At 45.7% G+C, this 27073-nt stretch overlaps 3 protein-coding genes across 4 annotated transcripts in view; 1 reads left to right on the top strand and 2 right to left on the bottom strand.

Moving 5' to 3' along the window:
• Positions 1-1210: 1210 nt before the first annotated feature.
• Positions 1211-8422, bottom strand: zcchc8 (zinc finger, CCHC domain containing 8). Its single transcript, XM_061260261.1, has 14 exons — positions 8240-8422; positions 7371-7411; positions 7204-7278; positions 6972-7077; positions 6765-6842; positions 5958-6061; positions 5681-5752; positions 5328-5388; positions 4825-4961; positions 4285-4427; positions 3844-3965; positions 3620-3706; positions 3415-3529; positions 1211-3103 (listed from the first exon to the last, which is right to left on the bottom strand). Exons 1-14 carry the CDS (start codon positions 8411-8413, stop codon positions 2184-2186), a joined length of 2235 nt encoding a protein of 744 aa, XP_061116245.1. The 5' UTR covers positions 8414-8422; the 3' UTR covers positions 1211-2183.
• A 1160-nt stretch (positions 8423-9582) lies between these two features.
• Positions 9583-16055, bottom strand: LOC133140336 (arginine/serine-rich coiled-coil protein 2-like). Of its 2 annotated transcripts, none has more exons than XM_061260208.1 (10): positions 15895-16055; positions 14973-15120; positions 14584-14624; positions 13075-13250; positions 12602-12703; positions 12311-12433; positions 12125-12207; positions 11303-11562; positions 11050-11139; positions 9583-10842 (listed from the first exon to the last, which is right to left on the bottom strand). In XM_061260208.1, exons 1-10 carry the CDS (start codon positions 15898-15900, stop codon positions 10666-10668), a joined length of 1206 nt encoding a protein of 401 aa, XP_061116192.1. In that variant the 5' UTR covers positions 15901-16055; the 3' UTR covers positions 9583-10665. The 2 variants fall into 2 exon arrangements, with proteins under 2 accessions (XP_061116192.1, XP_061116193.1); XM_061260209.1 differs by lacking the exon at positions 15895-16055 and adding an exon at positions 15765-15785.
• A 1168-nt stretch (positions 16056-17223) lies between these two features.
• Positions 17224-27073, top strand: part of kntc1 (kinetochore associated 1) — a 35522-nt gene continuing 25672 nt past the window's right edge. Inside the window, exons 1-22 of the mRNA XM_061260069.1 lie at positions 17224-17355; positions 17954-18074; positions 18340-18455; positions 18832-18910; positions 19179-19256; positions 19493-19527; positions 19908-20015; positions 20478-20571; positions 21123-21175; positions 21351-21463; positions 21565-21619; positions 22091-22189; positions 22550-22593; positions 22739-22801; positions 22906-22981; positions 23485-23610; positions 24842-25008; positions 25551-25662; positions 25767-25910; positions 26416-26472; positions 26590-26661; positions 26916-27032. Coding sequence (XP_061116053.1) covers positions 17224-17355; positions 17954-18074; positions 18340-18455; positions 18832-18910; positions 19179-19256; positions 19493-19527; positions 19908-20015; positions 20478-20571; positions 21123-21175; positions 21351-21463; positions 21565-21619; positions 22091-22189; positions 22550-22593; positions 22739-22801; positions 22906-22981; positions 23485-23610; positions 24842-25008; positions 25551-25662; positions 25767-25910; positions 26416-26472; positions 26590-26661; positions 26916-27032 — 2061 coding nt within the window. The remainder of the gene's footprint in view (positions 17356-17953; positions 18075-18339; positions 18456-18831; positions 18911-19178; positions 19257-19492; positions 19528-19907; positions 20016-20477; positions 20572-21122; positions 21176-21350; positions 21464-21564; positions 21620-22090; positions 22190-22549; positions 22594-22738; positions 22802-22905; positions 22982-23484; positions 23611-24841; positions 25009-25550; positions 25663-25766; positions 25911-26415; positions 26473-26589; positions 26662-26915; positions 27033-27073) is intronic.

A 27073-nucleotide genomic window follows, 5' to 3' on the forward strand; every position in this document is an offset into this window, starting at 1 on the left:
ACAAAATATGGTTGTGCAAATACTCTAGATTGCACTGTGAAATGTGTGGCACAAAAGACCAGCAATTAATTTCAACTGTTATATGAATATTCTATTACTGTTGTGGAAAACAGTGGGCTATTTTCTCAAGGGGAGAGTCAGTCTACATCAAAAACACAAAGTTTTTGCAAAGGTGTAATGCCACATCCTGATACCCGTAATTTTGAAGAAAATGCCATGGATACAGTTGCTGAGCCACTGAGAATACTATAATCTTAGCAGCACAGCAGACTGTCACAGTAGCAGCATCCAGCTATCATAGTACCCTCCTCCATCTCCATGGATACGGTCTGTCATGCTGGGGGTCTTGCGCACCTGGTACAGGAAGCCAGATCAGTGTCACCACCTTTCCTGTCAAGCAGACAAGCTGGGGCACGTGACTGACCGCACGCACAGTAGTACGTTGTTGTCATGGCATTTGACAGTGGAGACCCCCCCCCCTCACCAATACGCGTTGCAAGTCTTCAACATTCAGACTTACCTTTAGGTTTGCTTATAATAAAAATATAAAAATCAGGTGATTGTAAACCAGATTAGGCTGCCCCGCATTTGTTGAATAAAAATCACACTAATTTGTCGAGAAAAACTCCCAAATCTAACTGTCCGTAGCTGCAGTACAGTAGTCAGCAAATGTAAGTACGTTCCGAGGTCGTCTTTCTCAACGGCAGCAACAGGAGCACGTCTGGCGGTGGCGGGAGGGTGAAAGCCACAGAGGCCGTCTGACGTACTGAACATTCTTCATAAGTTTACTTCAGAACAGCGAGTGCGAAGCCACCACTTAATCCGGACACCAAAGTAATGCAATCCAGTTCATCCGCAGGTGCATGGTTGCTGAAGCTTGTAACGTACGTCACAGCGCCGTTCTTTACTCAAGGAGCAGATACTTGCTCACTATTCAATGCGAGACAGAATTTTAGTGCCGGTGGACAAAACGCTCCACAAACACTGCAAATTATGTAATGCAGACCGCACACTCACCATATAAAGACCATATCAAAAGCCAAAGTTTACAGAGCACCAGATTGTGTGGAAGGGATTCAAAAACAAACTGAGAAATTAATCTCATCTTCCAGTGCAGTGATCCTACATAAATGTGTATTTACAAACTAATCTAAGTTAAGTGTGAAGCGTAACAGGATTTATAAATAAAAATAAAAATAAAAACTTACCATTTTAGCCACTCCATCCTACAATTTGTCATTTTAATTCTAGGGATTCACAATGACAAAAGCAGATATGTTAAAACTTACACTTCGAAGTTAAAACATCCCTTCTTAAATTCATTGGGTGTGGGATGTCTAATACTCTTCAACTGAGAAAGACAGGTTTAAAAAGAATTGATGAGAAATTGTTTGCATTCATTTCCTGCAGAGCCATTTTCTGCCCCCTAGTGTCAACGGGAAGTAATTGCAATTGTAATGTGAACCTTCTCAGTCCCCATTCGTTAGTTATTGTCATGTAGTTCAATGTTAATAGCTGTGCAGACAGAATGATGAGGTGGAGCCATATTTCAGAAATACACTGACTGTTGAAGTAAAAAAAATCCCATTTGTATTAACTTTGTTGCATTCAATTTTAAAAAGAATTGTGGAATGAATGCACATATTTAAAATACATTCTCAAAGTGCCATCTGAAAATGACATAGAAAGACCTGATGGACCACATCATAAAAATCCCTGAAAATAGAAAATCATGGAGAAAAAAGAAAAGAAAAAAAGGGGGGGGGTGGGAAACCCTTTAAAAATCAAAACATCTAAAACACCAATGATACTCTACAAAATTCCCATCTTTTTCTGTGTAATAAAGACAAAACAAGCACCACTTGTCACTGTGAGGTTCTGAAAGAAATCTTCACAATTTTAGAAACCTTCGACATTTCTTACAAACCAACCACAAAACGGCTATCCTGTACACAGAAAAAAAAAAAGAAAAAAAGGTTTTATACCAAAAAAAAAAAAGAAAAAAAAAAAAATTAAAAATGATTTTACAAAGGACTGAATTTCCAGGCGTTATCTCCAATTTGCTCTGTGTGAGAGACTAATTAAAAAAGTGTTTTGAAGCAACAAGCTCGTTTAAAAGAAACACATTTTGTTTGTTGTGCACGACAGCTCGCTGGATGCCCTGCAGAGTCCAACTCCCCTGTTTATTTCTTATTCTTGGCCTGATTTCGAGGCGAGAATTTCAGCAAGTCTCGGATGCGGAGGTAGACACCGGTCGCCTCGGCGACGTCCTTGTACTCGGGCGTGTCCTCAAACGGGATGATGCCCGCGGCGAACTTGCTCCGGTGGGGAACAGAGCCCACCTTCCCAGCCTCTCCGGGGGTGGCCAGGGCGCCCCCGTCCTGGCTGACGGGCCCGGGGGTCTCCGCCCCCTCCGATGTCTGCGGCAGCTCCGATTGGCCCGCGTCCTCTCCCACGACCGTCACCGTGGAGTCGGCGTAACCACCTGCAGCTGCCGGGTCTTCCCCGGCCGGGGTCTCTTGGCCATTTCTGGAGGAAGCCTCGTCAGCAGTCCCAGATTGCTCCACCTCCATCTTCACCTCGGACTTCTCCGATTTCTCCACCGCCTCCTCCTTCAACCTCTCAGATTTCTCCATCCCTTCCTCCACCTCCATCGTCCCGTCGGCCTGCTCCCCTTCCTCCTCCTCCCCTTCCCCCTCCTCCTCCTCCACCTCGGTCTCGGTGTCGATGTGGGCGGGGGTGGAGGCCCCGGAGGAGCTGACGCGGGGCGTGCCCAGGGCGGGGGTCTCGGAGTCGCTGTTGGTGGCGGTGTCGGCATTCTCCAGCGCGGCCCAGATGAGGCGCTGCTGCTCCTCCAGCTCCTCCAGAGTCAGCGTGTCCTCCTCCCCCACCTCCTCGCAGCCCCGCCCGCCCCGCAGCGCCGGCGACCCATTGGCCGGTGTGGACGGGGGCGTGTCCTTGGGCAGCGGGGGCGGGGTGGGCGTGGCGGGGGGCGTGCCACGGGGGAGGGGGGGAGGAGAGCTGAAGGAGGGGGAGCCGGGGGGGAGAGGGGGCTGGAACTGGAAGCTGTCAGAGCTGCGAGAACTCCGGGGGGTCTCTGAGCCTGGAGGATAAGCACAGGAACACACACACACACAGCGTCACACACACAGCGTCACACACACAGCGTCACACACACGTCATACGTACAGGAACACACACAGAGCATCAAACACACACAGGAACACATAGGGTCACACGCACACAGCGTCATAGACACGCACATACACGTCACATACACACAGAGCATCAAACACACACAGGAACATATAGGGTCACACGCACACAGCGTCATATACACACACACAGAGTCTGTGGAAACTGAATTTATTTCTATGTTCATACTTCACCTACAAGTTGAAGAAAGGCTACTACCTGAATCAACCTCCATGTCCGAACACCTGGAGTTATTAGGATCAGACCGCCTCTTCTTAGTGTGCCTCGGGGTCGACTCAGATTCATGCGCCCGTTTGTTGCAGTTGGAATCAGGCTGTTCGTAAATAGTAGAAATTGAACACTGTGTAACTGAAGGTGCAGTCAAATGTAGCCGATTTGGTTGTTGGGAGAGGGTAATATTTACCATTGGGTAATTAGTGGAGAGGAAAGCAGCAAAGTTCTTCTTCATGTGATCTTGTTGTATCGGGACAGACCCATATAACCTCCAATCCTTAAAAACGCATGAACATAAAAATCAAGGAAACAATTTCAATTTAAACATACACTCTCGGCTTTTGATCAGCCGTTGAGATATAGCGTGCCTGTCATGGTTTTAAATCAATAACCAACCAAGAGCCAGGCACTTACATCGGTGACATCAGTAGGTGTGGAAACGTTGAATCCGGGGAAGTTCACCAGCTTGGAGATGTCGTACGAAATTTTCAGAGTCTGGAAATTGTCGTCCTCAGGGATTTCTCCATCACTCGACACTTAACAGGAAAAAAAACACCAATTAATGTTATTAAAAATCCACAGAAATAATACTTTTAAAAAATTAACTAAATAAATAAAATAAAATAAATTTGTGCAAGCTTCCTGGAATTGCCCAGCCCTGTTCTTCTCCCGGTCCCCGGGAAACACGTCTACATTACATTACATGAATTGCATTTGGCAGACACTCTTAACCCAGAGCGATGTACAGTTGATTCGACTAAGCAGGAGACAATCCTCCCCGGGGGATCAAACCACCGACCTTGCGTGTCCCAGTCATGAACCTTAACCACTACGCTACGGGCCGCGGCGTCTCACCCTTTCCGTCGTAGAGCGCCAGACCCGAGCTCTCGAGCTCGGCCTCTTTCAGCCAGCCTGGCGGGTAGCCCAACTGCCGCATGCGGTAGATAAAGGGGGGCAGGGTGCGCTCGGTCACACCCAGAGCCTCCAGCAGCTCCTCACTGCGCACAGAAACCAACACGGCACATCGCTCGCACTGTACCCCAACCCCACGCGCCATACGGCAGACATAAATGCTGTCAATACTTTTATCTGTAAATCTTATGACAGATGTCGTCAGCCTTATGGCGAGGGGTTTGTGTTAAAGCTTTACTGCTAAATCATTCCCGTCAGGCACTGGAGTCAGTCTAGAATTTTACTTCTTAAAGCTCAAATACTGGGTCTATCTGTGTGGGAGTTTATGAAGCGCACTGTTTTGTTGTTTAAGCCACATTCAAAATGAAAAATCTCAGAAACTTTACTGAAAAACTATTAATTACATTGTTACAATATACAAATCAGTACAATCACTCGCTAATAAGTGAACTGCTTTAAAAACACACACAAAAATGATCTTACCTCACTATTCCTGGTTTATATTTACCAAACCGCTCCTCCACTTCTTCTGCGTGGTAGCGCTGGTTGCTCTGGTTGCTCTGGTTGCTGCCTCCAGAGAACTCTTTCCTCTTCTCGTTGATACGGACCATGTCCTTGGGCTAGAAACCGAACCAAATACCTCCTCCATAAAACACAGGCATTTCATTGTACATTTTTCATTTTTATGAATATACATTTGACATTCCATTCTCTTGGTGATAAGGCCAGTTTATTGTCCAGTGACAGAGGGCTGCTGTTCACGAACTGCAATTTCAGTTGAGTGACTGTCGCTGGACTATAAACTGGCCTTTAACGCGTTTTAATGGCAGCACAATTTCAGCAGAAGCAGTCTGTAGATCTCATAGGTAAGAACCCACTGCATGTGTGCGTGCCATTCTCAGCTCCTGGGCTCAAAATTGCCAGGTCCCACATAAAATGGTGGCACAGTAAGTCCACTGCTGCCCCAGCAGGAAACGGGTGATTACCTTCGGGCAGTCTCTCAGCTGGTGGTCTTCCGCACCACAGTTGAAGCAGGAAGGCTTTGGTCTGTCGGTGAAGTGATAAAGCAGACAAATCTCACCAAGGATAGGGGACGTGAATCTCTCTGATTTTAATCCCAAATATCACATCCAGAAGCAAAGGACTTGGTAGGTCATGAGCTTGCACATTAAGAGCACTTGCACACTCCAACAACTAACAGGAGAGAATTCAGGAATATACACTTGTGACCACAGATATTTAGGTGATAAATTTAGTATTTCCACAATTAATCAGGAGAAAACAAATCCTTCAGGGAGCAATGAAATTTGCAGTGACATGAAAAGGAAAAGTAGCACACCTTCTGTCCTTCTGCTTCACTTGCAGGTCTTGTCCCTCTGCTGCAACAACCTGGCAGAACACCTGCTGGTATCTTAGCAACACAGATTCAGGAAGCTCTCGGGACAGTTCAGTAACATGGCCAGCCTTTCGGTGAACTACAGCCTGCAGGCAGCTGCAGACTCAAAGTCCGGACAGAGCGACACAAGGAGACTGTACGGCCTCACCTCCATCGCATACACAGACCTGACCCGACATGCAGCAGGTCCATTCTGAGCATGCTCAGTACAGAAGGATACTTAGGAACTTCCCATCCGTCAGTCAGCTGAGGGTTCTCGTTCAGCAGGGGCTGGCCCAGTCGGTCCAGGCAGAAGCTGGTGAAGTACAGCACACTCCCAACCACCTGCAGGAACAGCAACAGGGCCCCATAGGCCACCATGTTACTAAAGGACAGCAACAACAGGGCCCCCTAAACCACCATGTTACTAAAGGACAGCAATAACAAGGCCCCCTAAACCACCATGATGCTAAAGGACAGCAACATCAGGGCCCCCTAAACCACCATGTTACTAAAGGACAGCAATAACAGGGCCCCCTAAACCACCATGTTACTAAAGGACAGCAACATCAGGGCCCCCTAAACCAACATGGCACTAAAAGTAGCCCACTGCATCACACAGGAACAGACACCATCACATTGTGAGCAAACTGCCTGCAAATTCACTGGAAAAGCATGATTAACTCGCCTCCAGGAGTTAGGACTGAAATGATACTGAATGCTTACTGTAAATGTCCAAAATAACAAATGCACGATTGCAAAGCTACTTTCTGGAAAAGCATAGGAGTTCACTTTTGCATGTCAGTGTACATCTTTTAATGGACTACTAAAAAAAAAAATTTGTTAAGTTTTTAATTTGTCAGTTAGTCAATTTTTCAATAACTGTGCAATTTTCTGTAAAAGATTTTACCGTTTAACCCCTCAGCATTACATTGACCGTCACATACAGTAAATTGCTTTTGGACTGTGATGTGCATGTGCATGTGCATGCCATTTACACAGTCTCATTCCTAATTTGTAATGGTAGGAACACAATAAAGAGACTTACACTGAAAGCTTCCTTGATCTTTTTGATCGGGTCTGAAATCTTCACTTTATGATTTTCTTCCAAAACAAAACTTGAAGGCTACAAGGTAAAGAAGCAGAAATGGATACAATCTTTCACTCTCATACAAAACAAAAGCATTCAGCGTTGATCATAAGGAAAGTAATGCTCGGATTTAGTTTGCAGATTTGAGGAAAAGAGAAAGCATACCTGGGGTCTGATGTGAAAGGAAGACTTCTCCGTTTCCTTCTTTTGCTGCTGCATGTGCTTCTGAACAAGACCATAGATGCAGTCTTCAATCTCTTGACGACACTGCCTAGCAAACATTAACAAACAAAAAAAAAAAGCTTCAATCAAGAGCAGAGTAAGGTAAGCTTCTGAAGGTAATTAGCTTCCGAACCAAGGCAGCGGTACTTTGAAAAATGAAATGGACCATACTTACTTGGAGACATCATTGTTTGCAAAAAGTATTTGAAGGAGTGGTCCATCCAATTTACTGTCCTCCACATTTAAACCACTGAAGAAGAAAATGGCGCAATGATGACTGTTCATACCCTGGTACCAGATTATCATTATCATTTTTTTGCAGTATTGAATGAAACCGCTTACCTCGGGCTTGCCAAAATATTCAATTTTCTCTTCAAATCTTGATGTGCAAAGACAGTTAGGGAACAGTTCCATTTTGGAATTCATTTCGTGCTTTCTAAAGACACTCAGAAAAACTGAAACGCAAAGCACCCACGAAACACGTCTAAACAACTAAAAGACTAAATATTACAGCAAAGAGGGTTGCATCTGACAGTTTCAGATATCATACGTTCATAAGTTAGATACCATCTCGCAAAATCAGTTGACAATATTGTAATGAAACGAAAGTGAAACCGCACATCTAAAAAACAACGTCCCTGGACAAATTAGGCTTAACGCAGATTCTGAAACCAAATACAGCGATTGGTTTCAGCTCACGTATCTACAGCTAAACTAACTACAACCACCTGAACGTTAATGTGTCAAGATTCTATTGTTAAGCGTGCTTGTTTAATCAAAAGATCACTTCGCTGACTGCCTGGTCAAGCGGTCATTTGTGCCAATCTGCGTTGGTATGTATAGAATTCTGATGCACTAATCCATGCGAGTTGGATTCAAAGGAAGAAATCATATCTAGTGATTATTCCAGTCGAAACCACGATATACGCAAAGCTATGCTCTAACCAATGGCTATCTGAGCGGCGATATTTGATTTCAAAGTGCGCTTGCTAACTAGCTAGCAAGGCAGGCCGCGGCTTATACTCGAAAACACGTGAACGTGGCAGAAAAAATATGTTTTGAGGTTCAACATTCCATAGGCACAACACCATTACACCTATTAAAACGACTGGTTAAATATATTATTGTTCCATCAACGAATTGAAATAAAGGCTAGCCATCTAGCTAGCTTGCTAACGACAACAGCGGCGAGCGTTTTCTTCCATAAGGATATTCTCTAACTGCAGCCGATTGATCGTTTCTTCGCATTCTTCTAACTTCTCTCGGAGCTCAAGGACTTCCTCGGGGTTCTCTTCATCTTGTTCAAATCGAATATGCGTGCTTGTAGGTCGGTCTTCATCCAATTGCTGAAACAGCTCACTATCCCCAAAATCAAACTCCGCCATCTTTGTCCGTGTCTGGTTCGGAGGTCATAGGTAGACAGGCGAGACCGCTGATTGGGCGAGCTTCGCACTCCTGATTGGCTGAGGCACCTGTTCGTGAACCCAAGGCTTTCGAATTAACTTTACACAGGTGCCGTATAGGATCCCCGGTTACCTGGCCCAGGTTAAGACAGCAGTCCTCAAGAATCCACACACATACCGGAATCAAGGTTGGTTATACGTTTTCTGTTACTTGATGCTACCACACTGATTATAGGTAGAAATTAACTCAATTTATGTACATCTTATTGTAACAATGTTATTTTTTTTTCTTCTTCTGGGATTTAACAGTGAATGTTCAATATTTAGGGAAATCTGACGGAATCACTCAAAAGTTTTACTTAAACACTTGATCAGGCAGTGAAGGCCATATTCATTTATGATCCAACATTTCCCCTACATTTCTAAAAGCGCTGATGAAATGACAGGTCTACTCATGTCAAGTTTTGCTGTGGTCTTATCTACAAGTTAACAAGCCAGGTCCATCCATCCTTCCACTATCTAAGCCACTTATTCCTGACAAGGGTCAAGGGTCACAGGGAGGCTGGAGCCTATCCCAGCATGCACTGGGTTAGAGGCAGGAACAAAACCTGGACAGGTGGCCAATCCATTGTAGGGGGTCTCCAATTGGCCTTACCTGCACGTCTTTAGATGGTGGGAAGAATTCCTTATGGCCTTGGCCTATTTGCCATCCGTACTGGAAATAACGTGCATGGCCGTACAGCCGTTTGTGAATTGTAGCTATCCAACCTGGATAAATTGGATGTTGTTATTGTCCGTCCTGTCTATTACAACAGGGACCATGTTGGAAATGCGCGTTTACATCTTATGTTATCCCTTGGATTGTTGTCCTTTTTATCCATAAATAAAAATCTATGAATCAACATGTAGTTCCGAATGACCTTGATATGCGCTTTTTTGTGCGTCGCTTTGGATAAAGGAATCTGATAAATAAAATGTAACGGAAGAAACTCGAGTGAAACGCCTTAGTGTATACGACCAACTAACACATTGAACCTGGGTTCTCAGCTTTGGGTAAAAATACAACAGCCTTCTACACACAGAGCAGATCCCACCCCTGCTGAATAGCTTGAATGATGAAACAATGTGAATATTAGACACCAGAAAAGATACTTTTTTAAATTATTTTTTTATTTTTATTGAAGTAAATATATTTTATACAAAGGCGGTTTGACGGTTGTCGTTGCAGTCGTGCCATCAGCGGAAATAAAGACCCAGTCCTTTGGATAGTGCTCATCGTCATATGATTAAAGTCAAAACTAAATGGACTTTTAGATGAAACGCTACATATTCTGTGATTGGTTAGAAGTTGTATTACCTCACTGGGAATCAAATGGTAATTAGTGATTCCGCTTCAACAGCCAATGTTGCTTTCATGTTAAAATAAATGAAAATATTTACATTTTAGTACAAAGAGGAGGGGAACACAGCAATTACAATTGTAGGATTGTGTTAACTGTTCCTGGGCCAGCCTTCTCAACAACTGTCATATTAAACCATATTTGTAATTTTCTGAAAAGGATGTATGGAATTCAATCAGCACTGGACTATGTACAGAAGACCAGCTGGGAGATTGTTTCTATCAATTCTTTTCCCTCAATAAATTATAGATTCAATGCAACACCCATGCAAGCTAGTTTACTAGCTTTTTGTTTTGTCTTTCTCTTCCTAATGTAAACAGAAAGGCTTTTACACCAGAAGTCCTCGAACACAGAGCTCCAGCAGTTCCAAGCGCTGTGTAAAGTCTCTCTGCGGGGACCAGGAGGAAGGTGTGCCGGTGTTGCTCGGCGACCTGCTCGCCTGCGTAGTGACGCATCCTGACGCGTCGCATTCCGATTGCTGTGGAACTTCTAAAGCACACCTTCAGAACTCAGCTTTCCTATCATCGCCTAAAAGAAAAGCGGTTTGTAAAATATATTTTTGACCATTTGCTCGTCTCAGGTAAGGTCTCAAGACGTGCGTCGACTACGTATATGCCATAACAGATCATGAAATGAACTTTAGGTGGTTACAATGTCACCCTCGACACAAGCAACACATTTTAGCGTACACTCTACGGTCAGCTGTACAGTCAGTGCCGGATTACTAATCTACAGCAATGAGAATGCGACATCACGGTACGTCACTAGGCAAACGGAGCTATGCCAGGACTGCGAGCGGACTGTGGAGGCGAGCAGAACGCAGGCCGCCGCCGTTCAGATGGAGTCCATCCCCCGCGAGGAGAAGCCCAGGCCCATCCCCCGCTGGGTGTGCGTCTGGGACCGCGCCATCTCGTACTGCACGTCCAGGTTCCGGAACATCTCCTCCTGCTGCTGCAGCGTCCTCAGGCCCTCCTCGTTTATCGCCCCGGGGACCACCCCTTCCTCTTCGCCCTGGAACAGCGGGGCCATTTCAATGTTACCACAACCAGATTCAAGGATTCTGGATCATCACAAACCCCCATGACCCCACCCACTTTGGGGGAAATTATGACCCAGAACTTACACACTTATCATACAACGAAAAAACACTAAAAGAAAGTCTCTCTTTCACACGGACACATGCCGGCAAAAAAAAAAAAAAAAAAAAAAAGCACTCACTTTAATGCCCATTAGCTTTCGGAATTTGACATTTTGGTCCTTGTTTCCAAAGTTTAGCTTCTCCCAAAGTTCAGCCGTCTGTGACTTGTCCTTAAAATCAGACAAATTAAATTAGCAAATGCAAATCTACAAGCACACAAACCACACGCAAGTAAAATGATCATTTTCACTATACGTTATCTTAATTCATGGCAAACGCTACATGTTGTCAGAGTTTGTGGGAAACGCGTCCCGGGCGGTCGGGCACACTCACCCCTTCCTTCTTGCCCTGCCAGAGCATCTTCCTCTTCTTCTCCTGCTCCGCGAACTTGGAGGGGTTGACGGCCGACGGGTTGTAGTAGCTCGGCACAGCGATGCCCGTCTCCGCCAGCGTCTTCGCCTGCAGGGCCGCCATCTGCGCCGCCATGGCGATCTGGGGCGTGACCTGAGTGCCCGAGGCCAGCAGAGCGGCCACATTCAGCACCGAGGGGCCGGCAGCCGCCACCGCAGGATCCACCAGCAGGGGCCCTGCCACTGAGAGCCACAATGGCGCCCAGGTTATCAACTGGCTCTGTATCGCCACAAACGGCGCCCAGGTTATCAACTGGCTCTGTATCGCCACAACGGCGCCCAGGTTATCAACTGGCTCTGCATCACTACAATTCTGTATGCTCTGCACATCTGTGAGCACGGTTTGAAATGGGTCACACCCCAGACCACACTCACATACTATTCATCACCTACACAGGTCTGCTTTAATACTGATGCTCTTAGGGGGCAGTTATACCTTAATTTAATATCCGGGTTGTTTCCACTTTCTCAGAGTACTACCCCATCCAGATCATTTAGTTGCCATTTTATTTGTTTTCTACACATCATCTACTGCAGCTCATCCTGATACGTCGAACTCCAATGGGTTGGTGCACAGCAGAGGGTGAATTAGTGTCTGATCAAATCCTGTAAAATTAAACTCTCTGCAGGCTTGAGTAACCCTGGCATTAGGAGGGACAGATAAGTGGATGGTACTTTGGGTAAGCAGAAACCGACTGAATCTCCTTTTTGGGAGAGCCGCCCCGATCAGGAGACACGGCTGTACCTGCAGCGATCTCCTGCTGCTGATGCTGTATCTCCAGCAGGTCCTTCTCCTTCTGCTCCTGCAGTTTCTTCGCCCGTTCCAGCCTGGCGGAGGAACGTAACATTCAGTCCACGATAAACAGTCACGCTTCTGAATGGCATATTTACATATTCTGGCCCTCGCAGCTGATTGGTGGAGGGGCAGTACCTCCGGGCCAGGGCTTCCTGTGCGTCCATGGCGGTGTTCCGGCCGCGGAATATGACAGGGCTCGGGGTTCGGCTGCGGGACTTCCTGCGGACTTTCACTTTCTCCAGTCTCTTCTTCCTCTCCCTGAAGAACAAGTGTTCAGCCATTAACACACACCATACACACCATTAACACACAGTCAGAGTCAGACCCAAACCTCACTCCACTCACTCCACTCACTCCACTCACTCCACTCACTCCACTCACTCCACTCACTCCACTCACTCCACTCACTCCACTCACTCCACTCACCTGCTCTTGCTGCGGCTCTTGCTGCGGTGCCGGTGTTTGGCACGGGACCCTGAGCGAGACCTTGGCTTCTTCTTCCTGTCCCGGCTCCTGCTGCGATTCCGCCTGTGCACCCCCAGATAGGACAGCACCACAGGGTTATGCTCCCGGCTAAAGCAAGGCAGGCCTGTGGCCTAGTAGCTAGGGTACAGGACTACAACCCAGAAGGTTGATGGTTCAAGCCCCAGTGTAGCCACAATAAGATCCACACAGCTGTGGAGGGGATTGTCCTGTGCTTAGTCTAATCAACTGTAAGTCGCTTTGGATAAAAGCATCAGCTAAATAACGAATTTTTATATAATTATAAGCCCTGCTGCATCACCTCACCAGCCTTCAAAAGTGATGCTTCATTCAGCATACGATGGGTGGTGAATGGTGGCGTTTCTTTTTTAAAAGTTGGACGAAGCCCCAATGACACCTTTTCATGGTTGTCTCACCTCTCCCGCGAGCGTGACCGGGAGTGACTCCGCCCGCGGCACGGCTTCCCGTCTCTACGGCGATGGCGCTCCTCCCCGTTCTCGGCCTCCAGCCGCTCCCGCCCTCTCTCAGCCGGCTCCCGCTCTTCTTCCGCCCGGTGCGCCTTTGTGGGCTTGTCCAGGTCCCTCCTCCGCGCCTGTTTCAAGAAGAAGTCGGCTCTTTCAGGAAAATAGCGCAACAAAGAGAGTTAGTATGAATTCCCAAAAAATGAAGTCCCCAAAAAGTCAATTATAGAACTCACTCATTGGTAACCTTTTAAAGTCACAACCCCAACCACCCCAACTTTCAAAGGCATTTGAGTAATGTAATGAATAAAATCAGTAACGATTGCTTTTTGTTTGTTTGTCTTTCTCCTGTCAAGACTGGTGGGAATATACTCCTAAGTTGCCCCTTCTGTTGCAGGGGTGTAACCATGAAGATGAACATGTGGCAGTGACATCACTTGCACTTTCACAACAGTGACAGGCTTCCTGCCGCAGTTTACAGGATTTGGCAGAATGTCGTCTTCAATCCGCATCATATGTAACATCCACTACTGCATTTTGACAACAGATTGCCTGACGCAAGACAACTTTCCCCATCATCTGCGAAAGAGACCCCTAAAATATATCAATTGCAATGCAGAGAGCCAGAAGCAATTTAGTAGTGGTTACTAAAAACCACCAACCAACACTCCAGTCAGGTGGAATCCAAAAGGGTAACTTAAAAAGTAAAATTGACACGGGGTATTTCAGTCACAGATCCTGCTTCAATTCATGCATCCCAGAAGAATGAAGATGCAGTTAATTTCAAATCAACTTCTTTTTCAAATTACTGTGTTGTAAGCATGCATTTTAAGATTAATTTTATCACTAGGTATGAATTATTGGGCCAATTCTGCCAGCAACTATCCGACCTGGATCACTCTGAATTACTCTAATTAAGCAAAAGGTGTTGTCTGTGTTCGTTCAAAATGAAAAAATAAAAGTTCATTCTTTTCTAAGAAGGCAAATATGAGTTTGAATAGTGGTAGTTACCTTTCCAGGAAGGAGGCATATAATTTTGCTACCAGTGTCAGCAGCGTCTTCAGTTCTGACAGTCTCTTCGTGCATAAGCACGCTGAGTATGATTTATTATACAAATGTTATCATGTGATCTACACACAAGGTTCAACAAAAAAGTAACCAAAAAAGAAAGAAAAAAAAAACGCTCCTACACAAACAGATTCAATCTAAAAGGGCTACTATTATGGTTGCCCAAATGTAGGCAATCTAAAGGTGTCATCTCATGAAGACAAAAAGAAAAACATTCACCTTTGTCCACATTAAATTAATGCAACCATGCTTTATAACCCACTAGTCTGACATCAGTTCATTTAATTCATAAGGCTTTGTACTTACCACGTACTACAACTAATAAGGACAACTACGGTAAAGGTGCAATAAGCATAAACTAGCCTTAACTGTCTGCGATGTACGAAGGTTAGTTACCTCTTTGCTCCTGCTTCGACTTCGTCTGTGCTTCTTGTCAGCTAGAAAAGATACATTTTATGATCTTTCACAGAAAGAAAGTACACAATCGTTGCTACGATAACAAATGATGTATGGACATATCTACACCCATAGTCAGGTTCCTCTAAAGATTTAGTCCCTGGGGAGTTTCTCATGTGCTCGCTATTTGGAGGTTCGGGCCTGGTTTTTGCTCTTTTCTGTTACTCTGCAAAGCGTATTTGTGACAGTTGTGTAAAAAGTCCCTATACAATAATATTTTACTCGAATAATAATCGAAATGCTTTTTTGCAGCTAAGTGCGATGTATGAAAAGGTATCTCAGAATTGGGGAGACCCGTTGCAGTGTTTCCAAAGAGAGCGTATACTCACATGATTTGCGTTTTCGGTCTCTTGATCGTGACCTGGATCGTGAGTGATGGTGTTTGGAGTTTCTGGGTGATTTGGAATCCATGTTCGGTCTTCTGTTTGTCTCTGTGGGCGATCTTTTGGGCAGCTCCTCTACAATGGTCTCACTGGCCTGGAAACACGATGCAGTGTTTATGTTAGCGAGCTAGCTAACGTTGCTCAACCAGCAATCAAAGTGATTAACTAATTAAGTGTTTTTATCCAAATAGTCATATTATCGTGCACGCTAACTAACCAGCTCACGGCTCTTCTGTTCACAAGTGAACTTGACTCACACAAAACAGCTATTTATAGCTAATGATCAATTGCGCAGGCAATTCATTGGGACACTAATGACCTGGACGGCCAACATGCTAAGAGACTATCTCCCTGTGGGCCAACGTTACTGAACATAAAATGCAACATCTGTACATCTCCATCAAATGATCTAACAAAGTCGATCGCCGATCTTCGGAACGACTAAACAGCAACCTTTATGTAGCAATTACCCAGGTTAGTCAGCAATAGAGAAATCCTAACGTTAGCTAACTATGGTTAATTAGCCAGCGTTTGTAGGAAATGCAGCGCTCGCAACATAAGCTGAATCCGCGGCCTTGTATATTAACCGTACGACCGGGGTGGGTGAGCAGGCAAATGAGCAAAGTTATATGGATGCACAGGGACATTAAAAAACCAATCGGTAGGCTAATGCGATGAGCTAACATGCTCACAACAAATGATATCAAGTTGCCTGGAAAAACACATCCATAGTACCACCACCTCGACATGGCTGCTTCGCGACGCCATCTTGTCAAAAACATCTATGCTGCACATCTCTTTTGAAATATAAAGCAATACGCTATGGAGGTGAATCGGTGTCAATACATAGCACATATCACTCACTTACCGCCATCTCAGAATCCCAAGAACGACAAAACTGCAATAATACAGTCTTATTGTTCTGCCGTCTTTCACCACCACTTATCACAGCAAGCTTTCCTCTGCAGTTCAGTCCCCGGATGTTGTTAGTGGTGCATGGTGGGGAATCACCACATCTGCAGGATGGGCGTGGGCTACTACCATTACATTACATTACAGTTATTTAGCTGACACTTTTATCCAAAGCGACTTACAATTGATTAGACCAAGCAGGGATAATCCCCCTGGAGCAATGCTCAGGGGCCCAACAGCTGCAGGGATCTTATCGTGGCTGTACTGGTTTCCGGGTCCCAGTCTTGTCCCTTGGCCACTTGGCCCAGGCGAATAATAAAACGATAAAACGAAACATGGAATAACTGACTTTACATTCATATTACACTGACGTGTAGCATAGTTAGCCGACCACTTATGGAACCTTAAGTGATGGTGACTAGCGGAACCCCTCTAATAAAACATCTTATCTTACACAAGGCAAATAAAACAGATATGTGATTGGAGTTTCTTTTTGATAAATCCACCCACAGGAGTGTCAACCTGAAGCAAAAAATAAAAACACCTTTCGAAGTGATGTTGTTTATTAAAATAACATACGGGTTTCTTGTCCCATTAATGCAATGTGCCGCAATGTGCCACAATTTGATTAAAAACTCATAAGAATACGTTAGTCTTCCCCTAGCTAGTTACATTTGAGAACTTTTGGAAAACGCAATTTTAAAATAAAACGTTAGCCAACGTTACATGTGATTATAATCTCAGTCTGTTGTTAGTGGTTAGCTATAGTCGATAAATGTGTACCTCCGATTCATTTTCGGAGTTTCTTTCCTCAGTTTTTCCCAAAATAACACAGGATATGAGGATTCAATGTGGTTCTCCTGAACGGCGTTTGTTGCCCAGGGCGGGTTTCCATGGAAATGGCCTTTTACCGGAAGTACTTATTTCTGATTCTGCCGCCAAATTTCAATGTTGAGCTGGAATGAGTCGGTCCTGGCTGCTTGGCTCTGCTTTTTACTAAAGTGAACTAAACAGCTGCCTTGCTATGAATACTGAGAGAGAGCAGCAAAATATATTTTTGTATTGAGCGAAGCCACGCTGAGTTCGCTTAGTTTATTGAAAAACAGAAACGTGGAGTGTCAGGTAAGTGTTATTGCTTTGCTGTCAGAGAGGATGCTGTTAGCTGACTAGCTAGCGAAAACTGTCAAACATGCAAGCGCCCGATATTACATTCGCAGAGCTATCAGTAATATTGTTGTCTTTATTGTCGTAAGGGTACATAGACTGTCACGACTAAGAAGTCATCATGTGGAACGACGTGGAACTTCTAACCAGTGACGATACCAACACAGTGCGACTGTGTATCGACTCTAGACAGGAGTGTGGCAGTGCACTGTATCAAGTTGATACTCTTGTTAAACTATCCTCCTCTGCACAGGTAACTCAGTTTCGCTAAACATGTGAAAATTATCTGAATTAACAATTAAAGTTAACTATGTACTTCTTATTCAGTGGGATTGCAGAATATAAAGTATCAAATTAATTATGTAGCGTATCAGCAATTTATGTTTGTTTACAATAACAGCTTGCTGGCTAACTCATTGTTTTCATATCTGTAAAACCACCAATTTTCTATATTTATATTTCTTTATGTATATAATTCCCGGCCTCTTGTAGACAGAGGTGGGAAATCCAAATTCAATGCAAGTACAAGTCCCCTTCCCCAATATTTTGTTCCAATCACCTGGATTTGCTAATTAGCACAATTCTTCAGCCAGGAGGTAGAACTAATTTGTGAAATCAGTTGCAGTTCATGGGTGGAAGAAACGCATGGCAGGACTTTTATTTTCTGACCCCTGGACTTTACACCTCTGCTTATAGTTAAATAAAACCGATATTTTCATGTCTGAAGTGTATAACACCAGTGCATAGCAGTGCACTGAATTAATCCACAAAGTAAATTAAGCAAGCCTTGACGTTGAGAGTAAATAAGTTAAAGTTTTTAAATGATGCTGAATGATGTTTAATGTCTGCAGATGTTGTACAGCCCAATGCTGTACGCTTCAAGCAATTCGAACCACAGCATTGTCGTTGCCGACATGACCGTGGTCCTCTTTGACCAGAACTTCCAGTCTGTCCTACTGCAGCTTCATTTCAGTAAGACTCGATTCATTGATTCATTGAGTTTGATAAAATCATGTACAATACACAGATATGCATGTAGCAGTTGCTCTATCAGGATGTTTCAATAAAGTCACATGACGTATTTCCATTGTGGTCCTGAAGACTTGGCTGGAAGGTAGGCAGGAATAGGGTGCAGCATGTAAAGCTACTCATTGCACATTATAAAATCAACACGGCCCACACTCACTCTGACCGGCATGGTGTCCGGTGACTGACAGGCTGCTTGTTTTGACTCTAGGCACTCTGGTGGACACAGTGGGCGTGTGTCAGAACGGTCAGTTTTTACTGGTCGGGGAGAGAAACGGAAACCTTCACCTGATCTATGTACCACAGAAGAAGACGGTGTTTACAAGAGTGAGTCGTGCTTTCTCCATCTGCCATTCACTTGCAGAGCTTCTCAGTGTTTTTATTTGTTTCTTACCACCAGGTTTTTACTAATAGCAGTTCCTAAGCGTATGCATAAAGTCCTGTAATGCCAGTCATGTAGTAGAGGCAGAGACCATTGTATTGTTCCGACGTAATGCACTGCTGTATTCTAACCAGTGGCTAACTGACCAGTCTCGATGGACTGAAAGGCCTGTTCTTGTCACTGTGTATTCCTATTTGCTGTTTTCCTGTAAAGTCTCTTTGCCTCGGTGTAAATCTCTGTGCGAATAAACATTTGATTGAATGGTTGTAATAATGGGGGTTTGGTGGCTCCACTTTGACGGCCTTGTTGCATTTTCGGCAGGCTGTTCTGCAGACGCCTCAGTGCGATAATGAGAAGACCTTCAGGAGCCTCGTCATGCAGGAGGACAAGGTGGCCCCAGGTGAGTCCTGACTGTCCGAGGCCAAACGTTTTACAATGTTACGTGTGTGTTTGGTCTGTGGTTGTGTTGTTGCCTTGTACTTCTCCACAGTTTTTCGATCTTGAGGTTCTGTATCAGTCAGCTTTCAACAGATATTCTGTTCTTTAATAGGAACCATGACAACAACTCCAAACCGAAGTTAATTTTGACGTGTTTTTGATCTATGTAACGTACCTTGCTTCCTGCTTACTAATGGCTCACCAACATTTACATTTGTGTTTGGTCCCAGGGTCGTACCACCTGTTCCTCATCGTCTCAGGCGGGTTCCTTCACATTTCCAACCTTCAGCTGGAGAAGATTGAGAGAGGTACGGTTTTATTCACACAGCTTTGAGAGAGAGAGAGAGAGAGAGACGGTTTTATTCACGCGCAGGTTCGAGAGAGACAGACAGTTTTATTCACATGCAGGTTTGAGAGAGAAACAGACAGTTTTATTCACGCACGTGCCCTGAAACCTGCCAAATTACTCATTTTGCAACAATTATCACATTATACAAATGCACTGAAACCCTGTTCTTTTGATGCTTCTCTTGTATGTTGTCAGCCATTGAGAAAATGGACATTGGTGCCTTGAAAGAGGTATGTAGAGCCGTGCACATTCTCTTTTTTCCGTTGTGCAGAATAATTCATTTCATGCCGTGTATGAGTGGCTTGTGTGTCTTCTTTGAGAGGGTCAAGTTCAGTCCTCTGCCTCTACCTCAGCACTTCCTGGTGTGAGGTAGAGCGCTAAAATGCCACATTAGAAAATCTGTGGAAAGCCCAATCACTTCTGCTTATCTTCATCAGAATAAGTTCCAAAGTTCACACAGGTCTGATTTCCCCTCAGTTATTGAATACAAACATAAGACCATGTTCCAAAATGTACAAATGTAGTTTGTCAAATTATTCTGTGAGACGGTAAATTAAATATGACTTTGGAGGTTTGGTTGTGAGCGCTGTTCTCCTCTCACTCTCCCCAGCTACAGGCGCTCATGAAGATGGGCTTCTCCTCTACCACGGAGGTGCACAGCCAATGCCTGTCCGCCGTGACTGCCGATCTGACCAATGAGATCCTCCTCATGATCGGGGTGAGGCGGGGCTTATCAATCAGGGTTTTACCATGATCAGTAAAACACATACTGTATGTGTTGTATAATTTCCGCTGTGTTGTCTGCTTGTTGAGCCGAATGCAAAATAAACATCAATCAAAGCAGGCTGGTGTCTTATTAAGAATCACAAATTCCTGTTCCATGGCATTATGAATGGCTGTTGGGGCTGATCCTTTTCCCAGTGATCTGCACGAGTGTTTGCACTTTGCAACATTTTGTACAATCTAATGTGTAAAAAATATTTTGAATGCATATGTGACCTTAGTGTGTTGTGTGTGTCTCAGAAGTGTTACAATGTTTTATGCAGTGTTGATGTTCATATTTATAATATGATTCATATATACCTATGGGGCTTCTCTTCCTTATCACAGGCTTGAGTGCGGGGGTTTTGCTTTGCCTGTCTGTGGGCCTGAGTCTGGGTGTTTTGTCTCTTTCTAACAGGGCAGCGGGGAAAACGCTCTGACCCAGTGGAGAATGAGCTCTGCAGAGAGAACCATGTCTCTCAGCAGTCTCCTGGACAACAAGCTAATTCCAGGTGACTGCGATGACCGCTCCTTCTGCAAAACTGGTTAAGGTTATTTCTGTCAAGTCTCCACCGGTGAGATCGTGCCAGTGCCGGAGTCTGGCTGGCAGATCTGCAGGACGATGCGCTATTCGCAATTCCGTCGCCGAGGGTATGGGAGGGATCTTTCAGTTAGGGCCTCCACACTCATTACTATCCAGAGACCCCCATTGGTCAATTGGGTGCCAATGCATGCTAAAGCTGCGTATGAAAGGTCCTCCTACAAGCTCAGCTGTAGTCTAAAGTGTGAAACGAGCAGCTGGCAACACTGCGTGTGTCGGAGGAGAACCGTGGCTGAACAGTCCACACCTCAGAATCAGTGGGGTTCACACAGGAACAGGGCTGCAGTCCGCACCTCAGAATCAGTGTGGTTCCTAAGTAGGGTGGGAGCTTGTCATTATCAGCCCCAATATAAAATAGTAATAAATAATACTTAAAACATTTTTTTTTTTATCTAAGACATTTCAGGCAGATCTCAATCATTGTGTATCTGTGTCACCACTGTATTTCTGTCTCTCTCCCAGGAGTGAGAAAGGTCCAAGTGATGGAAAACCTGATGTATATTCTGGATGAAGAGGTGAGACTCATGAATTGATTGACATCTCCATAGTGTTTCCGTCTTAGTGGTCTGTGGTTGTGCGGGGAGTCATGCGCCTTTACACAGCAGAATAAGAGTGTGGTCGCAGAATTGCAGAATACTTAATGGTTAAGTAGTGAAAGTGTGACCATTATTCATGCGTTCCTTCCTGTAGAATGTTTTGAGCATTTGGGAGGCCAACTTCTTGGTAATGGTGTCGTACTGGTCTCATCTCTCCGTCTACGACTTCCTGCTCACCACCGAGGGGGAGACTGCGTCTGCTAGCATGCAAGTGTTCAGCCTCTCCACAGATGTTGTTCAGTTGTATAATAGCATTCATTTCCCATAAACCCACTGCGTTAACTCAGGCATGTCTCTGAATCCTTTAGGCAAGAAGACGCCAGTCTGAAGCTCATTGCTCTGACGATGCTGAACAGTAGTCAGGTAGGCTGCCCTCACCTCCAGGTATCCGGGTGAGGACTCTGGGAAAAACACAGCTTGCATGTTTGTGCAGGCTGATGCGACCCGTTTACACACCTGGATACTGAACTGAAGCCGTTCAGGACCTTTGCTCAAGGGTGCAATGACCATAACCCACCTCGGATTTCAACCTGCAACCTCTTAGTTTCAAGCCTAGGTCTGTTATGACTGCTTCCCAGATTAATATGTTATTCTATCTCTGTTTTTCCCTGCTTTGTATGTGCTGTGCTCTGTATGTGCTGTGTGTGTTGTGTGATGGTGTGCTGTGTATGCTGTATGTGTTGTGCTGTGTGTGCTGGATGTGCTGTGCTCTGTATGTGCTGTGTGTGTTGTGCTTTATGTGCTGTGCTGTGTGATGGTGTGTTGTTTGTACTGGGTATGTCGTATGTGCTGTGCTCTGTATGTGCTGTGTGTGCTGTGCTGTATGGACTGTAGATGCGGAGTCTCCTGGTGTACTCTGTCTCCTCCATGACGGTGCTGTATTCCCTGGAGGTCTCCGCCGCCTCCTGCCTGGTTCAGACGGGCATCAGCATGGTAGAGTAAATCACCTACACCTACCCCCCCTCTACTCTCCTGATACACTCCACTTAACTCTCCTGATACACCCCCCTGGGTAAAAGTAAACTTATTCGATTCTATTCTCCTGGACTCACACCTATGGCTGTTATGAGAAGCGACACCAGGGGAAAGGTTTTGGTAGGTTAAGCCAAGTCTTAACCTACATGCGTATAGGCCAATGCCGATGCAGTGTTTCGTTCATGTGCCCAGATTATACATAGAAAATTGGGCTGCTTTACATTTCATTATTGGGGTTTCTAGAGGTTGTTGCTCGGATACGGTTCTAGTTCCCTGCCAAATCCAAATTCATCCAATGGATTTCCTTCTGAATTTCAGGACACCATTTATTTGCTGGAAGGAATTTCGGAAAGTCCAGACAGGTACGTTCAGCTTGGGACCACAGCGTTATCTTTTCTGACATAAACAGGGGGTAAAATGTCTCATCAGGGTCTGTGGGAAATGAGAACACAAGGTCATGAAGGTCAAAGCTTACCATGTAACCTTTCTTCCCCCCCCCCCCCACAGTTCTGACGGTCTGGTGTCTGCCATTGTTTTGAGATGTTTCACAGAAGCTCTGCCAGAAAACAGGTAAAGGGCCATGAGCCCCCCAGTGCTAAAATGCCTAAATTGAGCCCTGTGTTCCCCCGGTGCGATGCTCTCGCTCTGGCTGATCTCTGGGATGTCTCCCCTAGGCTCAGCCGCCTGCTCCACAAACACAAATTTAAAGAAGCGGAAACGTTCGCCAAACAGTTTGGGCTTGACGTTGAGGTAAGGGATCCCATTGGCTGATATCGTTTCGGGCCATTTTCACAGACACAGGCTATGCTTAGTCCTAAGGAGTTTCGTTCCGAGAACAAGTTTTGTTCAAAATGGAATTTAGTCTAGGAATAGGCTTAATATATATATATGCAATCTGGATAGTCTCATATCTTCTTTGAAGGAAATTCCTTCCGCTGAACTGCCTCTTGGGCTGATTTGAGTCCCTGTGGATGAGCAAGACTTTATAGACCAAGGAGACTTTATAGATCTCCAACCCTGGTCCTGGAGAGCCACAGGGTCTGCTGGTTTTCGTTGTTACTCTGCACTTAATCAATTAGAGCAGTTGACCGCACCTCGTTACCTGCGCCTCAACAGGGTGCTCTCCAGGACCAGGGTTGGAGAGCACAGTTCTAGACTGTGTTTGTACCGGGCTGTTCCTTTTCTTGAGGAACACCATCTCCCAGCATTCAGTGCGGTTTTGCCCTGTGTGTGACTCTCTCCCTGGGCCCCAGCTGGTGCACAAGGTGAAGCTGGACTTCTTGTTGGAGAAGCTGGCCGCCGCCTCCGTGGGGGGGTGTGGGGAAGCGATCTGGTCTGAGGTGGTGGAGGACGCCAAGACTAACCTGGTCAAGATCATGGTGAGTCACATTGCTAAACGTTCGGGAAAATAAGTGACTGGACACACTTTTTGTCTTATTTTTTTATTATGTACAACGGTTATAATCATTTTGGGAAGGATGTATTTGTCTATATAGGACCGGTTTCACGGACGCGGATTAAGATTAGTCCTGTTTTCGTATGTTTTGTTTTGTATGGAGAATCTCTGTTCAAAATCAAGATTTGTCTCAGACTGGGCTTAATCCGTGTCTAAACTGGTCCATAAACCCCAGGTGACTCATCGTATTTCAGGGTGGGGATGGGCCCCCTGATCTGGTCTGTTTTTCACCCAGGATTGGAGGGATTATAGTCTGGATGATTTTGTGCTGTTTGCACATCACCGCCCCCCTCTGGCCAATATGGTGTCTGCTCAGGCTGCATATTCACGTCCTTCTCCGACACACGTCTGTGTGAGCTTTAATTGTCGTCTTCGCTTTTCCGGATTTAATTTTATTTAATATATTAGTTAATTGACATGGTCACTGGACATTAATACAATTTCTGTATGTGCAAGAGTTAGCCGAGGAGGCTCATGTTCACCTGTAGACCTTGGGGTGGGGGAGGAAACCCACACGAACATGGGGTGAACATGGAAACAACATGCGGGGGGGATCTCGGCTGGGCGCGACCCAAACCCAGAACCACCATGCCGCCACTGTGCTGCCCGCATGTATAGAGGGTGGGTGGCAGGATGAGCAGAATCACAAAGAAATTGGGTTTTGTAAGAGGATGTAGGGGCGACATGGCTCAGGCAGTAAGAGCAGTCGTCTGGCAGTCGGAGGGTTGCCGGTTCGATCCCCCGCCCGGGCTGTGTCGAAGTGTCCCTGAGCAAGACGCCCAACCCCCAAATGCTCCTGACGAGCTGGTCGGCGCCTTGCATGGCAGCCAATCGCCGTCGGTGTGTGAGTGTGTGTATGAATGGGTGAATGAGAAGCATCAATTGTACAGCGCTTTGGATAAAGGCGCTATATAAATGCCAACCATTTACCATTTACCGTGTACAATAATTAATAGTTCTCGCTGTCCTCTGGACAGGATTAGCTTCCTTTGGACAAGGGTTGGCTTCCTCTGGACAGGATTAGAGTTGGTTGGCTGCCTTTCTGTGTGTCTGTGTGTCTGTGCGTGTGCGAGTGTGGGAGTGCGAGGCATTAATTGAAAAGCACCTTGCGGTGGAACAGTGCTGTATAAATGCAGTGCGTTTGCGGTCTGCAGGACGAGCAGTTTGTGGTGCGGTACTGCATGCAGGCCCCGTGGCCCACCTTCAGCATCGCGGAGGAGATGCTGAACCACGCCGCCTCCCGCTACCCCTCCTCCCAGATCCAGGAGGCGCTGTCCAAACTCGCCACCTTCTGCGGGCTCAACGGGCCCCACAGGTTCAGGTACGTTCCGCTACACTCACCTCACAGACCCGCTTATCTGCACCAAAACAAGTGCGTTCACCTGATCGCCGTATATGAGCGATACCGCCACACCTCACAAACAGCATTCCCACACCAGCGAATATATGTATCTCACATCACAAAATGTAACGTCAGTATATCGCTGAAGCAAGAATGCTAGTTAACTATGCTAACCCTGAACCAATATACGGCCTGTAGCGTAGTGGTTAAGGTAAATGACTGGGACATGCAAGGTTGGTTGTTCTAATCCCGGTGTAGCCACAATAAGATCCGCACAGCTGTTGGGCCCTTGAGCAAGGCCCTTAACCCTGCATTGCTCCAGGAGAGGACTGTCTCCTGCTTTGTCTAATCAACTGTACGTCGCTCTGGATGAGAGTGTCTGCCAAATGCCAATAATGTAATAATGTATTATACCAATCCCCAGTTTAACATTTCAAAACTTTGCTTTCATATGGTGCTTTCCACCGTCCCAACGCCCTTCACTCAACCACCGCTAACGCTATCGTGTCTGCACTGTCCAGTGGAGCCTCCTGGATTAAGTTCCTGAACAGTGGCGACTACATGGCGGACATCCTCTCACACCTGAGGCAGGGAGATCTCAAAGGGGCTCAACACCTGTGGCTCCGACACGAGGTATCCCAGCTGCCACCTCTTCACGGTCCCTTACCGGGGGTTCTCTACTCTTATATATTTTATGAATAAATACTTGTAATAACATACCTGCTTTCATCCTGCAGTGGGAGTTTGTGGAGCGATTTGATGAGAGAGTTTTAGACTCCCTGCTCTCCTCAATCCCTGAGAACGTTTCGTCCAAAGACCTCTGTCTGTGGTTCAAAAGCGTCATCGTTCCCTTTGTCAGGAGGACGATACCCAAGGGACAGGTGACTTGTTTTTAATTGGAGGTTTCATGTAATATTGTGGCGGCACAGATGGTGCAGTGGGTAGCACTGCCGCCTCACAGCAAGGAGGTCCTGGGTTTGAATCCCGGTCGGCCGGGGCCTCACTGTGTGGAGTTTGCATGTTCTCCCCGTGTCTGCGTGGGTTTCCTCCGGGTACTCCGGTTTCCTCCCACAGTCCAAAGGCATGCAGGTTAGGCTGATTGGAGAGTCTAAATTGCCTATAGGTATGAGTGTGTGAGTGAATGGTCTGTGTGCCCTGCGATGGACTGGCGACCTGTCCAGGGTGTATTCCTGCCTTTCGCCAAATGTATGCTGGGATAGGCTCCAGCCCCCCTGCGACCCTGTTCAGGATAAGCGGGTTAGGATAATGAATGGATGAATGAATTAATGTAATATTGTCTCAGACACACCCATCACTGTGCTGAACACTGATTATAAAGTTTTATTTGTGTTCCTAATTTTTCATTTGTAATATTATTATTTGCAGAAAGCCTTGGCACGGTGGTTGGAGCAGAGGGCAAGGAATCTGCAGCTGACAGAAAAGGTGAGTGCTGGTCTCGGTTCTTAAAGGGCCAGCACTGGTCTCGGTTCTTAAAATGCCAGTGCAGATTGTGTCAACTGTGTGTTCCTTACTGACGCCAGCCGGGTTCTGTGTTTCCAGGGCGATTGGCCCCAGAATGGCCTGGAATTGGCTGAGTTGGGTTTGCCCTCCTTCTGGCTCTGGATGCCTCTGGTAACCCTGCTTTCTCACACACACCCACACACACACACACACACACACATTAATCTCTCTCTCTCTCTCTCTCTCTTTACCTCTCTTTACCTCTCTACGACTTACAAAAAAATGCATTTTTGTTGTTTTGAATGCTCATTATTTAAAACAGACTATGGATTTGTTGAACTTTGTATGTTTGGAATCAAAGCAAGTATCTTTCTTCCACAAAAAAGGCACTCCGGATGTCACCTTTTTGCTTTTTTGTCCACCAGGAGGACTTCGGGGCTGAAGAGGTGGAGCAGCTCAGAGCTCTGGTGGCCAGTCTGCGGCAGCTGCTCGACCTGTACAGGAAATACAACTACAGGCTGTCCCTGTCCGACTTTGAGAAGGTCAGAGGTCATCACCGGGGCCCTGACGCCTCTCCGCTCAC

Source organism: Conger conger, chromosome 11, assembly GCF_963514075.1.
Source record: "Conger conger chromosome 11, fConCon1.1, whole genome shotgun sequence".
NCBI classification, from domain to species: domain Eukaryota; kingdom Metazoa; phylum Chordata; class Actinopteri; order Anguilliformes; family Congridae; genus Conger; species Conger conger.